The sequence below is a fragment of the Diceros bicornis genome, chromosome 3 (genome assembly GCF_020826845.1).
Source record: "Diceros bicornis minor isolate mBicDic1 chromosome 3, mDicBic1.mat.cur, whole genome shotgun sequence".
NCBI classification, from domain to species: Eukaryota; Metazoa; Chordata; class Mammalia; order Perissodactyla; family Rhinocerotidae; genus Diceros; species Diceros bicornis.
In genome coordinates, this window is record NC_080742.1 from 91,376,962 (window position 1) to 91,392,084 (window position 15,123).

Consider the following 15,123-nt stretch of genomic DNA (forward strand, 5'->3'; position numbering starts at 1 on the left):
TCCTCGAAAAAAAGGCATACCATGACAGAAGTTATGGTAAAAACAGTCAACAGCACTTCTATTTCTCATTATTGCTTAATTATTTTATCATTTTCAAATACCTCATTTAAATTCTATGGGCTAAGTGGACTTAAAAAAAATAAGAAAGGACTCAGACCCTATGAAGGAAGAATTTCCATCTCAGTGATGGCAAAATATTAAAATGATATTTAGGTGCAGCTATAGATATTACATTTAATTGTGATATGCAAATACTTTTATCCTTAAATTGACTTTCATTTATTAAAGGTCTATCACTAATGATGGAGCGAAGTATGCTTTGTAATATTTATTCTTACTTAAATATAAAATATTAATCAATATAAATATCAACACTCACAAGAAGTCTAAAACTTTCCACAGTGAATGTTTTTCTTCTGTCTCTTTCATAGACTGGAGCAAAAAAATGGACGCAAAACATGACACCTCTTTGTATCCAGAGTAGGTTGTGTTAAATCTCATCATACTGTCCTCATCAAATGAAATAAAATGATAATTATGCATATCTGAATAAACATGCTTCAAATTATTATCCTTAGTTCTATCTGGGTGGTGGTGAATGAAATTTATTTTTCTGTAATAATCTTGGTTTTCTTCTAAAATACAGGAGAGATGAACAATAAAAACACCAGAAGTAAAAATTATCTGAGCACAACATTGATGGATGTTATAAGTGTTTTTAGTCTACCAGAGAAGATCAACTTGGGTTGGGATAGTTGAAGAGGGCTTCAGGAGTGCTCTGAAGGATTGGTTTTATGGTTGAAGTCAAATGGGTAATACAAAGAAAAGTTGACTTGAAACAGGGACTAAGAATTGTAAGAGTGGGAGTACGGGGGAGTAGGACTTGAATGAACTAGAGAACGTGTGTTAGAGAATAAGGAGGTAGGTGGAGTGAGGCGCTATTGCACACGCAGATTACTTTAAGGAAAAAAAAACCCCATTTGCCTCCCATAAATAGATTTTTTCTGCTCTCCAATTGATTAAATATATTAGTTTTATTTTGAAGCGCTCCTTCCTTGGGAGAACTGAGACCCTCTAGTAAACTAGATTAAGACAGACACTTCAGAAGTTAGACCTGGAAGGACTTTACAAACATTACCACCCAGTACGAGAGAGAGAGAGAAGTTCATTTTAACCGTAGGCCTTAACCCAGGACGAAGATATAAATGTGGCTTGGAAATCTGGAGTTGTTGGAAATAGAGGGCAACTAAAGAAAATTAAGGGAGAGGTACATCTAAACTGACAAATCAAAAATAATTTTAAGTGAGAAACGTGCCATTATTATTTGGCAATAACATTTTCTTCACTGGGAGATAACCTATTTCTCTGAGATGATGTTTTAGCAGGGTCTGTGGGGCACCTCCTATAAGAGACCAAGAAATCACAGCCTCTCCTCTACAGGAGAGGATTAGAATGTAGCATATTTAAGACTGATGAAAGAAGTATTGAGAGAAATTAATTTATGACACAGTCTTGAATATTTTATTTTCTGTGCCAGAGTCTTGCAGACTTTAGAGACATCTGGCCTCACCCATTCTCAAGCAAACACAAAGGAACACACAGAAATCCCAAACAAACACATACATAAAAATTCCCATGGGATACTGACAGAAGAAAATGAATTAACATGGGAAATGTATTCATTGGTTCATCTACATGTAGTAAACTAGCTAATCTGTAAATCTCTCTGGGGAGAACATGAGCAGATGTAACGTTGCGTGGTTCTGTCCCTGAATTATTATTTGTGTCTGTGAGGAGGGAATTGGGTTCAAATGATGATAGAAAAAGCCCTCTTTGCAGAAGCAAGTCTGTCATAAAGTTCTGTGCTGAGAGCTGTGTATCTGGCCTTCCCCTCCCCATCAGGCCCCCTTAGAGAGGGGAGCATCCCAGTCCTTCTTCTCTGTGAGGTTTCTTGTAAGCTCAAGGCCATGTTTGATAAAAGAACACAAATTATACACTGTCAGGAAAAGTGGTTCATCAGCCCTGAGAAGGGGTTTGCACGTGGGAAATGGGAAAGGGGGAGTGAGTGAAATCACTGGCTCCAGGGATCAGTGACTAAATGCCTTCCATGTGTGGTCCTAAGCCTGTCTTCATAACTAGGGTCCTGAGGGGATCTCTAGGGACCACTACCTATCCCCATCGTGTGGCCATGATGCCTCTGACCCTCTAGGGCTATCCATCCATGTCCCACTCATCATCCTCATGTGGCAGCTCTTGGCTTGGTCATGACTGTGTCAGAGAAGAGGAGTCAGCGAGCCATCCATGGAGCAGATCAACTGGCTCAAGGGCTACAAGGAACTTCAGGGGCCACGTGGCCCAGGTGTCTCTTCTTAGAAATAGAAGATCCTGAAGGCAGAGGTGAGTGGTTTGCTTGCCCTGAGACTGATCTTCCTTCCCCCTCTGCTGACTGCCCCCACAGATTCTCAGAAAAATTGTCTGACCAAATAAGACCGATTTCTCACTTGTCCAGAAAGTAGATTAATTTTCTTACAGGGAAACCCAGGTGTCTGTTGGTACAGATTCTCTCTTTGTTCCTTACTTTAATAGAGGAATGTTAAGCATGTAGTATGCCTCCTTATGATTTTTGGATCCAGCAGTTACTCTCCAAAAATGGCTTTCAAATCTCTAATATATCTTTAAGCACCTATTAACTGTCTTATGTGAGTTAAATCATTTAATTCTCTCAGCTATCGTATGAGGTAATGTTTAGTATTCACTCTGTTTTGCACCTAGGAGAACTGAGGAACACAGAGGTACAGATTGGTCACAAAGCTAGGATGTAGCAAAGCTGGGATTTGAACCCTGGGAGTTGAGCTGTGAATCCATGTTTCTTTGTTTCTTAAACTGTGCTACTCCTTAGGATCCAGCTGAGTGTTGAAGTAACTATTGGAGATGGTCAGTAATTTCTGAGTAAGTGTGGAAATTGGACAGCTCTGTGCTGCCCCAGAGCTCCATCTGTGACAGCCCAGGGCTCTCACTCTCAGAGACTGAGCAATAGAAACTTTTACTTTGAGTCAGTGCTAAATATCCTAAATATGCCCCTTTCCTTTTGTAAGATTGACTCTCCCCTCACATTGGGATATCTGGAGTGGCAGAAGTGCCATTTGAGTTTTAAAACCTGTGTTTTCTTCTTCAATCCAGGAGAGACTTGACTTTAAAGGATCCCTCCATTTCTTTAAATTCCTTTTTAAACTTAATTTTATTTTTAGTTTTTTTTATTTATTTATTTATTTTTTTTTTTGAGGAAGATCAGCCCTGAGCCAACATCCGTGCTAATCCTCCTCTTTTTGCTGAGCTAACATCTATTGCCAATCCTCCTCCTTTTTGTTTTTTCTCCCCCAAAGCCCCGGTAGATAGTTGTACGTCCTTCTAGTTGCTGTATGTGGGACGCGGCCTCAGCATGGCCGGAGAAGCGGTGCCTCAGTGTGCGCCCGGGATCCGAACCTGGGCCGCCAGTAGCGGAGCGCGCACACTTAACCGCTAAGCCACGGGGCCGGTCCTTAAACTTAATTTTAAAAATCAGCATACAAAAATATTAATAAAAATTAAAGTAAAATGTATTTTTTTTTATTTAAACTCGGAAATAACTAATAAGAAAAGCAAGATAAATGTGAAAGAGGTTATATAATACCATGATTTTGTTGGCTCTCTAATCCCAGTGACTTGGTGTCTTTCTTGAATTTTGTGGTCCAGTTAATACTCTTAGATGCAGCTCACATTTATTTAACTCCTAATATATGCCAGTTTAATGGGATTTATTCTTCACATTGGCCCTTTAACTCCCAACCTGTACTATTTTCATTGTACTGATTCTTCACATCAGCCCTTTAGACATATATTGTCACCATTATATAGATGAAAACAATGAGGTTTAGAATAAGTTTCTCAAGCTGACATGTTCACCTTGCCGAATCGGGATTAGAATGATGATCTGACCAACATGCTAACCGTGCTGCCATCATCCGCATTCAAGGATCTTGCATTTTTCAGACCCTGCAAATTTTCATGCTCTTGAAGAACAGAAAAATATATCCATGAAACTTTTCTTCTTATTCTCGGCACTGAAGATCTTTCTTTAACGTGCAGCGAGAGTGGACACTTAAAAAAAGTCTTCGCTTAGGTATCTGTCTATGTGTTGTATCTGTCAATCCTTAAAAATTTACAAAATGTCTATGCCCCTGGAGGCGTCAGGGATTAAGAGCTCTCTGACATCCCATTCAATTTGATTCAGAGGGACTGATTAACATAATATTTGATGTGTCCACAAAGGGCCATGTTCCATTCTGCCGTTAAGCTTGTATTGTTCGTAAAATTGGGCAGTTTCTCATTTCGTACATCTAATTGGAAGTTCAATATATATATCCTTTAACTGTGCTCTGCTTGCATGAAATTAAAATACATCAATTAATAAGTCAAAGTACATCAGCTCAGATAAAATCAATTCAATAATGTTAGAGTGACATTGTAAGATATTTTACTGACCGTAATTTGCTGCTGTTTCTTGGGAGCTCCAGTGAAGTGTCCACCCAAAACTTAGGAAGTTGAAGAGGGCCCTTTCCATTTAAGAGAAACACCAAATCCATGTAGGCATAGACACATAAGTTTACATGAAATAGAGCAACTGTCTCTCAAATTTGCAATTTCATGGCAGTCTGATCAAATGTATCCACTAGCGAGCATATTGCAACCATAGGAGTGTAAATAGAGGGAATTCACAGAGGCAATGTTTGACATGCGTCCTTGCAGCAGTGTCTAGGGAAAGAGCAGACTTTCATGAGATGTTTTGGAATACAACATTCCCACTAGAAAGTAGGCTGATTGTAAGAGACTTTTTCTAAGAAACTGATAGAAAGATTCCTGGACTAGAAGACAGCTAAATTCCCTGTCACTTCTGATTCTGCATTTACAGGTAGAGATTTTATTGCTGTTTTCAATGCTTTTGGTTTTTAATTTGAAACCCCAGAAGCTATATTGCAGATAAGAAAATTAGAAGGATATTAGAATGTGCTCCTCTGAATGACAACCGTCACTTTCATTGACTGCAACATCAGAACTTTGCTCTGCTTGTGCTCTCCTTCACATTTTGCTGGATGTTTCAATAATTTTCAACCAGATTTAAGATATTTCTACTTTTAGTCAGTAGAAGATCTTGATCTTTTTCTCTGTCAGAACAATTTAGAAAAAAAAAATTTCGATCAAGAAAAATTAGGTTGAGGTTTTCAATTTCCCCTTTCCTGTCAAAGGTTAACTATTGATCATAATGTAGTGACTTATTCTCCCATTTGAAGCTCTAAGAAAATCTGCTCGGATTTGAGGTTCCTGTTAAAATTTGGTGAGGATTACTCTAAAGATGAGCAGAAATAATGTGCAACTTTGGTTGTATATTACACTGTGGACTTTTCCAAAACAGAAATATCTTATTTTTTCTCACTTTGATGCATAAAGTGTATTAAAAAAAAAAATAAGCAAAGAATTTATAGAAAAGGTAGGTTGCTGCATAATCCTACTCTCTGGAAAGAAAGAATGTAAACAGTTTCCTTTTTAGCTTACAGAATTTTCCTCCATAAGTATAAATAGATACAAAAGACATATGTGTATAAATATGCTTATATTTTAAAATATAAGGTGGATCATACTATACACACATGGTTTGACTTTATGTGGAAAATTTTTCCTTTCACTATATAAAGACCTATATATCTTTTTTAATGGCAGCATGGTATTCTGTATGACAAAAGTAGCCAAGTATTTTAATCCATCTCCAATTTATAAACTTCTTTGTCAATTCCAAATTTTTAAAAATATAAACTGGATTACAATGAAGATTGACAACCTCTTGTTTACTGTGGTTTGAGGACATTGGATATTTTCTGTTCCCAGAACCTACTAAGTCCTTCCTGCCTAGGGACAGGCCTTTACTGTTCCCTGTGCAAGGAGCAGTCTACTTGGCTGTAGTCGGGGTGGACTCTCCTTCATCGTTTAGATTCCACACACACGTCTCCTCTTTGGAGAGACCTTTCCTGACAATCCCACCTACAGGAGCCCATTCAAACCAGGTCGCTGTCTATCATTTACCTTGTTTATTGCCTTCATAGTACTTTCCACTCTCAACAACTATTTTCTTGATTTGTTTACTCCTGGTGTTTTAGGAGGTGTTAATTAACTATGACCTCTCCTTGCTCCAAGTCTGAAAAAATAAATTGAAAAATTTACACAGGAATCAGGCAGAAATTATAAGTATGTTTTATTAGTGAGGTTTATTGGAAAATGTGGTTTATATCTTTAACCAAGTTTCTCTCCAAATTACAATCACAACTACTAGCCCACCCCCACCCGCAAAGGCGACTGAACATGCTCCTGCAGGCTGTCACCTGAAGCACAGAGATGTATCTGAGCAAACAGGAGAGCAGAGAAGGGGCATCCTCAGTTCCTTTTTCCTGTTTCACAAATCGTATCAACTAGAGGACAGAGAGGGCAGGTGTACCCCAAAGTGCTTCATCCAGAGTAGAGAGGTGCCTCTCCTAAATGGAAATGAGAGGAATAGATGACAAATATACCAACTACTTCCTCAGAATGTGTCTCTCCTTCAGGATATCTACCTTATCCACTGCTGTTCCTCCAGAGCCTAGAACAGAGGCTGGAACAGTTGATGCCCTCAAGGAATATAAATACAAAATTTAAACTGTAAAAACTTATTCTCATATCAAATTAGCAAAAGTTAAAACTGATAACTTGTAGTATTGATGACCAGGTGGGAAAGAGACATAATTCTCACACACTGTCAGAGGGAGAAATTGGTACAAATTTTCTGCAGGGATGCTGGCACTAGGTATCAAAGCTTTAAAGTGTCTATATCTTTAGCATCTGCAATTTCACTTTTAGAATGTATCCTAAAGAAACAATCATAGGTATAGACTGAACTTCAATTTGAAAGAACATTAACCTCAATGCTGCTAAACATAAGAGAAATAAGAACCTTAAATTTCTAACACAAGGAAGTTACATAAATCATATTATAATACAATATTGTGCTAATTTTAAATAATATCTGTAAAATATTATTTAAATACATAAAAATGTTCTGAATATTAAGTGAAAATGGTAGGTAAAAAATAGTCTGTATAATATAATCCCAATTTTAAAACATGAATTTGAGGATCTAAATGTTTACTAAAAGAAATCATTGAAATTATTTTTTAAATAATCTGTTCGATTTGAAACTTTACAGTAATTTAAAAATAAAGGTAGTTCAGCTTGTTTCCGGAATAATGTGAAGAAAGTATAAAGGGACCACACCTGGTCACCTGGTCTCTCAATGTGATGTTGCCATCCAGCCCTTCAGGACCCTCTCTCCCTCTGCTCCTGGACACATCCAGGCACCTCCCAGGAGGAGCTCTCTAGATAGAACTAACCAACTGATGCTCCAGCTGATCCCGCTCCCTGTGACCTGCTCAGAGTCCATCAGAACATCAGGAGGTCGTCAGCACGGTAACAGGGATGAGGAAGGTCTTCAGGGGATTTGATGGCAATGGGAGTTGCAAAATCTGGGAAGATATCACGATGACAAATGATTCTATCACACCAGAAAATAAGATAAGCTCAGATTTGTCTCTATATTAAGTTATAAAAGGGAAAAGAGAAAACACCCAAACAAAATACAATGACCATACAGCTGTCATCTTTAAATACACTCACAGTTAATGTAAATTCATTTTATACTTTTGAGTTTCATACTTGAAAAGGCCGCAAAAAGTAATCATGTTTAAGTGAATTTAAGATATTTGGTTATGTTTACTATGTAGCCAAAATATTCTTTCACTTATGCCTAAATTTCAGTATCAAGTGCTGAAAAAGAATAGATAAATCTCTCACAATAAAACTACAAAGACTGGAGATGGAACAGAGGTCCCAGAAGATTCTAATGTACCAGATTATGTTATCTTATAATTCACTTTTTATCCATTAATAATTATATATATATATCATATTATTCCATTGATTCAAGGGGCTTTTGTTTCTGATTTATGTGAGCACACTGAGTTAGTTTTTACAACATATCTAAAAATAAATGATAGGAAAACCTGCCAAAGTAAAACATTTCTAAATGCTAACTCTGTAAGACTCAGTAAATATTTTATGTCTTGATTGCCCTGCAGCACTATTTTCCTGTCGTGGACATGGACTTCTCTGTCTCTGCCATAGGAGCATGGCAGGCAACCACACATGGATCACAGAAGTCACCCTGCTGGGATTCCAAGTGGACCCAGCACTGGAGTTGGTCCTCTTTGGACTTTTCTCTCTCTTCTATACCCTCACCCTTCTGGGGAACGGGGTCTTCCTGGGGCTTATCTGCTTAGACTCTAGTCTTCACACCCCCATGTACTTCTTCCTTTCCCACCTGGCCATCATTGACACGTCCTATGCTTCCAGTAATGTCCCCAAGATGCTGGCAAACCTTGTGAGCCAGAAGAGAACCATCTCCTTTGTTCCTTGCATTATGCAGACGTTTTTGTATCTGGCTTTTGCTCACACAGAGTGCCTGATTTTAGTGGTGATGTCCTATGATCGATTCATGGCGATCTGCCACCCCCTACATTACACTGTCATCATGAGCTGGAAACTGTGCACATTCCTGGTCATCACTTCATGGGCATTTAGCTTCATCTTGGCTCTGGTCCATTTAGTTCTCATCCTGAGGCTGCCCTTCTATGGACCTCATGAAATCCGCCACTTCTTCTGTGAAATCCTGTCTGTCCTCAAGCTGGCCTGTGCTGACACTAGGCTCAACCAGCTTGTCATCTTTGCATCCTGTGTTTTTATTTTAGTTGGGCCCCTCTGCTTGGTGGTGGTGTCCTACTCGCGCATCCTGTTTGCCATCCTCAGGATCCAGTCTGGGGAGGGCCGCAGAAAGGCCTTCTCCACCTGCTCCTCCCACCTCTGCGTGGTCGGGCTCTTCTTTGGCAGCGCCATTGTCATGTACATGGCCCCCAGATCCCGCCATCCTGAGGAGCAGCAGAAGATCCTTTCCCTGTTTTACAGTCTTTTCAATCCTATGCTGAACCCGCTGATCTACAGCCTGAGGAACGCAGAGGTCAAGGGGGCCCTGAGGAGAGCACTGTGCAAGGAGAGGCCACTGTGAGAGACAGCAGAGATCTTCATGGAAAAGGGGGCTTTGCTCCCTGTGAATATGGTGGGTGGCATTTTTTGTCTTGTGCTGTAATAAATTTCACATTAAAAAAGAATATGATAGATCTAAACATTTTGCCTGAAACCATAAAAATTTTAGAAAATAAAATAGTTGAGTATCTTCACGACCTTGGGTAAGCAAACGTTGTTAGATAGATCCAAAAAGCAGAAGACATACAATTTGAAAAGTTGATAAATATTGTGCCTTTTCAAAATTACTCATTCTGCACATCAAAGTCACTGTTAAGAAATGCAAGTAAGACCAGGTGTTTTGTCTTTTTTTTAATATGATGGTCAGTCAGGTGCAGCCACAAGAGGAGACAAAGGAGAGGCTCAGGAAAAAACAGTTATTATACTCACAGGTCCTGAAGACCAGAGGTAGGGCACACCACGCAGGGCCACATGGGCAAGTCACAGGGTGGTCAGGGGCAGAGGACAGGAGCGAGGGGAGGTTTAGCCATTGCCTTTATTGGCATTTCCATTGGAAACATCCAATAAAAAGGATGGATAGGAAGCAGTTGCAGTTCTTATAATAGACAAATCTGTATCATGTAGAGAAAGGAAATCATGTAGACTGACAGTGCAGGAGAATCCTAAACCTGAGAATGACTCTGATATTCGGAGCCCAAGTCGTCTGACTTTCAATATTCTCATTTTAAATATCTTTGGCCTTCCTTCTCCCTTGAAGTATAAAGTACTATATAATAGTACGTGTTACTGTTTCTTCTTCTTTTCTTGGTTCTCCTCAGTCAATTTGATAATCACCATGCCCATTTCTGACCTTCATATAACTGCCCACGAATTTCCTTTCAGTTTCCACCCCTTCCAGGAATTAGAATGTTCCTCTGACAAATTGCTTTGCAATTTTATTTGAAACATCTTTTTGCCATCTTCTCAGGAGAAGATGTGGACATTCCTGGTTTCCAGCTATCTTATTGAAAATATGTATTAAAAGAGAAATATAATGTAGTAATTTGAGAAAGAAAGAAGAGTTCACACTGACAAACTTCAAGGTCATTAAATGATGAATCACTTATCTCTAAAAGCAAAATAAAATGAAAAAAAATCAATTTTTTAAATAATAAAATATGATTTTTTTCTTTTCAGTGGGATTTTCAAACTCTGACAAACTAGATAATATCTTTAAATCCCTTATCAAATCCTTAAAATATACTGCTTCCAATTGTAAGAACAAAGTAAAAAAAAGATATTTTCTCTCACCAAATTGTGATTATTGAACGTTAAAACACTCATGGGGCTTTCAGTGCACTTGCTGGGACAACAAGTTGGGTGAAGCACCACCACCATGCAGGCAGGGAGGCGGTGGAGACTGCAGGCCCTATTGACAGCCTCTTCAAGGTGCAACAAAGTCCATGAGTTTTGAAGATGCATAAAGGTCCTCAAATTAAGTGTTTCCAAAAACTTGTTATAGAGGATGTTTGTGAAATAACTACTAGGACCACAACTGCCAGTAACAAGAGGTACCAAAATTTATATCACATAGGTAGTTGCATTTGAATGTTGCAGTCCTTGACGTGGTATTCAAAAATCCTTCCCTACCTCAAGCGTAGCAAGCAACAGTTTGGGACGGAAAAATGAAGAACTGGTCAAGAAGACAGATGAATAGAAGCAAATGATGAAAATTAAAATTTAATTGACATTTAACAAATATGAGTTCAACAGCTGAGTGTGGTCAGGGAAATAAGCAAAAAGAGCCTTGTCAAAACCACTCTCATCCCAGGGTGACTGCAGGCATACCCAAAGTGTCACCCCTCCGAGAAGCAACATCCTCTGATGTTAATGCTTAACACTGAAGTGCTGGTGGATGGGAGAATAGATTTCATTAAAATAAACCAGCCAATCAATAAACAAATAAGTAACCAAGCAAATAACAATAAAAAGCTCCAGAGCAGGTGTGGGGGAGGTACCAACACCCAGAGTTTTATCTAAAATGTCCATTTTACAAAATTATGAGAAACACAAAGAAACAGGAAATATGACCTTTACTCTAGAAAAAAGCAGGCAATAGAAACTGCCTGTGAGAGTGACCAAATATTGGATTTAATAGACAGACTTCAAGTAGCCATTACAAATATGTTCAGTGAACTAAAGGAAACTATGATTAAAGGAGTAAAGGCTGTACCATGTGGATCACCATATTGCATTTCTTTAGACCAAAGAATGCACTTTACAGTCCATATTGTTCAACAACGGGCAAAGACGTATCACATCAAATAAACATATTATGTTGCCCTTCATACACTGAGTAGTGGTTTGATAGAGAATTGGAATGGGCAGTTGAAACATTTGTTATCTAAAATAGGAGGAGATAAAGGCAGGAAGGATTGGCTTACATGCCTCTATGAGTATGTGCTCACTCTCAACATGAGCAGGGCCAAGGAGGAGTCTCCTCTCAACAGATTCTTCCACATTTTGGGAGGATTTGAGGAAAAGGAGGTGGGGGAAGATCCTAGTGCTACATACAATTCCTCCCCACATTATCTTGACAAGAAATTTTCACATATTGAGGTACATGGCATAGCTATTCTGATTTAAAATTGATTCAGCTTGAACTAAAGAAACCTGACTTATGGCCTATCAAACATACATGGTACATCTGCTTTAACCATTAAAGTAAAAGAAACCACTCTGTGAAGATAAAATGCATACTTCCCCTCTTACAATGCCGGTATCTGTGAGGCCCTTATCAGTACTCCTGAAGATAAGCTCCCTATAAGGGACATCAGGGTCATATTGACCGGATAATTTGCAACTGAATATCTCTTTGAAACTTTCATGAATGTGTATCCTGGGCGTGTTGGATGTATGTTCTTTGTTCTAATGGTATAAAACTGTATTGAAAAACCATGCTTCTCTGGAATGCTTTCTTCCCTTGTGGAGACTGCCTTCCCAGGTTAGAAACCTCTGCTTGGCTTAAGTAAAACTCACCTTAGCTCTCCTATCTACAGAATTGCATTGGTAAATTGCATCAAAAATCTCGCCTCTCTCTTTTCCTACCTCATGCAATTGCCCCCAGACCAGGGCTGCAACTGTGGTTGCCAGAAGCAGGGATCATCCCTAAGCAAGAAACTGTAGTTATACCTTTAAACATTGATGCCAGAATTCCTAAAGGGTGCTGGGATGCAGGCATTTTCATCCCATCTGGCAACACTGGGGTTGACAGCGAATGCAGCTGTATTAGCTAGTGGTTGAGAAAGCCCACTACTTCAGTACCTATGCACCCTAACCTATATGAATTGGAATGAAATGAGGAACATTTTCTAAACTGGTAATGCTGTCAGCAATCTGTAACAGCACAGAGGCTGAATCTAATATCCTTTCCAAAGGTAGAAAACTGGATTCCAATCAATGATAAATGGAGAAAATCAGAAATAGTAGTTGAGACTAAACAAATGAATAAATAAATGGGGTACACAATAAAGGAAACCTAATATTACACTGTTGCCTCAAGAGAGGCTCACAGCTAGAGAATGATATTGTCTCTTAACACAATTATGCCAGATACACAAAATGGTGAAGTCATTTGTTTGCCAAAAGCAACCCCACTTTTGGAACCTGACAAGGTCAAATGGAAGCATGCAATCCTGAGTGGCATCGGCCTGGGAAATATTTTGGTCATATGATATCATGATAAACTGGACCAAGTGTAGCAATAACCTTTGACTCTTATTTTTCAGGTTACTTCTGCTATAAATGATCTCATTTGGGAAGAAATTTCCAGGAACCACTCTCCACATGGCCATGGACCATGTGTTGTACAGTTCTCAACTGGCTGACCACTGCATAACAATAAACAATCAAATGCTTAGAAAGGTCCATGGTTATAATGGACAAATTATATCAGCTGCATTCCTAGCATGCCATAGTGTGCTGTGCACAAGTACATATCACCTTTGTTTTTGTGGGTGGAAAGCTATTAGAGAGAGGAGGAGAAGACAATGGGTTTCTGATGGAAATAAAGCATAGACTTCACCTGGTGAGTACGAATTGCCTGGGAAATGGCCCCACCCTGACTGGAGAAAGGTTCTAGGAGGCCTTATGGCATACTCAGACTAAGTTACATCCAGATGGGACTGCCACTTATCTAACCCTAGTATGGGGGACCCAATATTGTGGGGTAACAAAACATATATCATAACTGCACTCACTCCATTAGTACACAGTGGCAACAAGAAGCATAATGGATTGTCCCATACAATAAAAAATGGCTTTAGGAGAGACAAGTGGCTGTCTAGGCATCATTGGACGAGCTGAATTAACTTTTAGGAAGGACTGACAGTCAGTGAGAAAAAGATTTGTTAACTAGAAAGAGCATATTAGAGGGAATTCTCTTCCAGGAGGAAGGCAAGGGATAGGATTCAGCCTGGAAATATGATGAGACTTCAATGAAAAGTTTCAGGCAGACTCAACAAATAATGCTAGATACTGCTGGGCCTCAGTCCTGACCCAACAGGACCTCTCGATAGTTTTGATACAGATGGAGGCTAAAATAACCACGGGACCATGGCCCTCCATCCTATCTGCTGAGGCCCAAGGGGTGCACACTTGGAATCTTTTAGACCTTGGAACTTATTCAAGTTCTCTGGGGGCACTTGTAATATTCATTGATACACTCTGACTCTCCCCAAGAATAGAGCAGAAGAAGACATAACCTATAGTACAGTTAGGAGGAAATGAACTCTTCTGAATAAAACCATGTCCTCACCACGTGGGAGGGGAACAGAAGTGGCCCCCACTATATAACGCCACACAAGAGAAATGAGCTTCAGTACAAGCCTTTGTCCTCAACTAACTTGGAACCCAGAAATAAGCGAATCATGGCTAGTTGTAATGACACCTAACAATAATCTGGTATATGGGCAAGAGTCAGATCTGTTGGGAAGGCTTAGCGAATACCTCTGCAAGTCTTACTGACTTGTTCTGTAATAAAACTGCATTGCACTATGACCATACTGTTATGGTGTTACATTGACATTGTTGTTAAAATTCATCTACCTTATGTAAATAAGTCATATGATGATACTGATACTGATACTGACGATCAAATGTACTGGAAGATCGAGTTAAAGCCTCCTCAGAATGTAACACCAATGGAAAATGGCTGGCCTGAGAAGAACTTGATTTAGCTAACCATCAGCTCATTTCTATGCTAAATAGTTCTGCACAAGATTATTACAAGGTACAAATAACAGATCAAAGGGGAACCAGTAATCAAACTAGTACAAAAATGTGAAAATGTACATCATCGTTTTATAGGCTATAGCTGTTTCTTCGAGTCTGTCCCTACCCTACACTGACTCCTCCAAATGTTAGGCGTATTCATGCTATTGCCATATCTATTACATTAAATAAACTATTACTGTATCTGTTATATAAATGCTCTTCCAAATGTAGATGATCAGAAAAATATGATCATTTTGCTATAGGAGACCCAGGGCAAGGGCCAGGTGGGTGGACTGTGCAAGAAAGGGTTACTCGGTTAAATTCATATAAATTGGGAAGTAAAAGAAACTTTACATAGCCTAGTCCTGTCACTTAGAGTAAGACACAGAAATGGAAATTGTTCCCTTCTGAGTTAGGATTCAAAATTATTTTGATTATTTTGAGTGGGAGGTCTGTAAGCATAAACAGCTGATAACAATGATAGCGGTGACAGGGTAGCGTCTTTCTAAGGAAAATATAAGATCTAAAAAATGAAGACATTGCTCAGCGATTAAGAAAAAAGACTTTGTGGGATAGGCAGAATTCTAAAGTTGGCCTCCTAAGATACCTGTCCCCTCAATATTTAATCAAGCACTAATCTAGGTACTGCTGTGAAGGGATCTGGCAAATCAATCTCAGAGGGACTCACTCAAACAGGTGAGCCTTTTAAAAGCA

At 39.1% G+C, this 15,123-nt stretch overlaps 1 protein-coding gene across 1 annotated transcript; it reads left to right on the plus strand.

Annotated features, from left to right (window-relative positions):
• The first annotated feature begins 8,245 nt into the window (after positions 1–8,245).
• On the plus strand, positions 8,246–9,178 carry LOC131422570 (olfactory receptor 2A14-like). Its single transcript, XM_058569912.1, has one exon. It carries the CDS (start codon positions 8,246–8,248, stop codon positions 9,176–9,178), a length of 933 nt encoding a protein of 310 aa, XP_058425895.1.
• The last annotated feature ends 5,945 nt before the right edge of the window (positions 9,179–15,123 follow it).

Bases quoted from the DNA above. Each gene is read 5' to 3' on its own strand.
- LOC131422570 (XM_058569912.1), top strand. From the start codon at position 8,246: ATGGCAGGCAACCACACATGGATCACAGAAGTCACCCTGCTGGGATTC.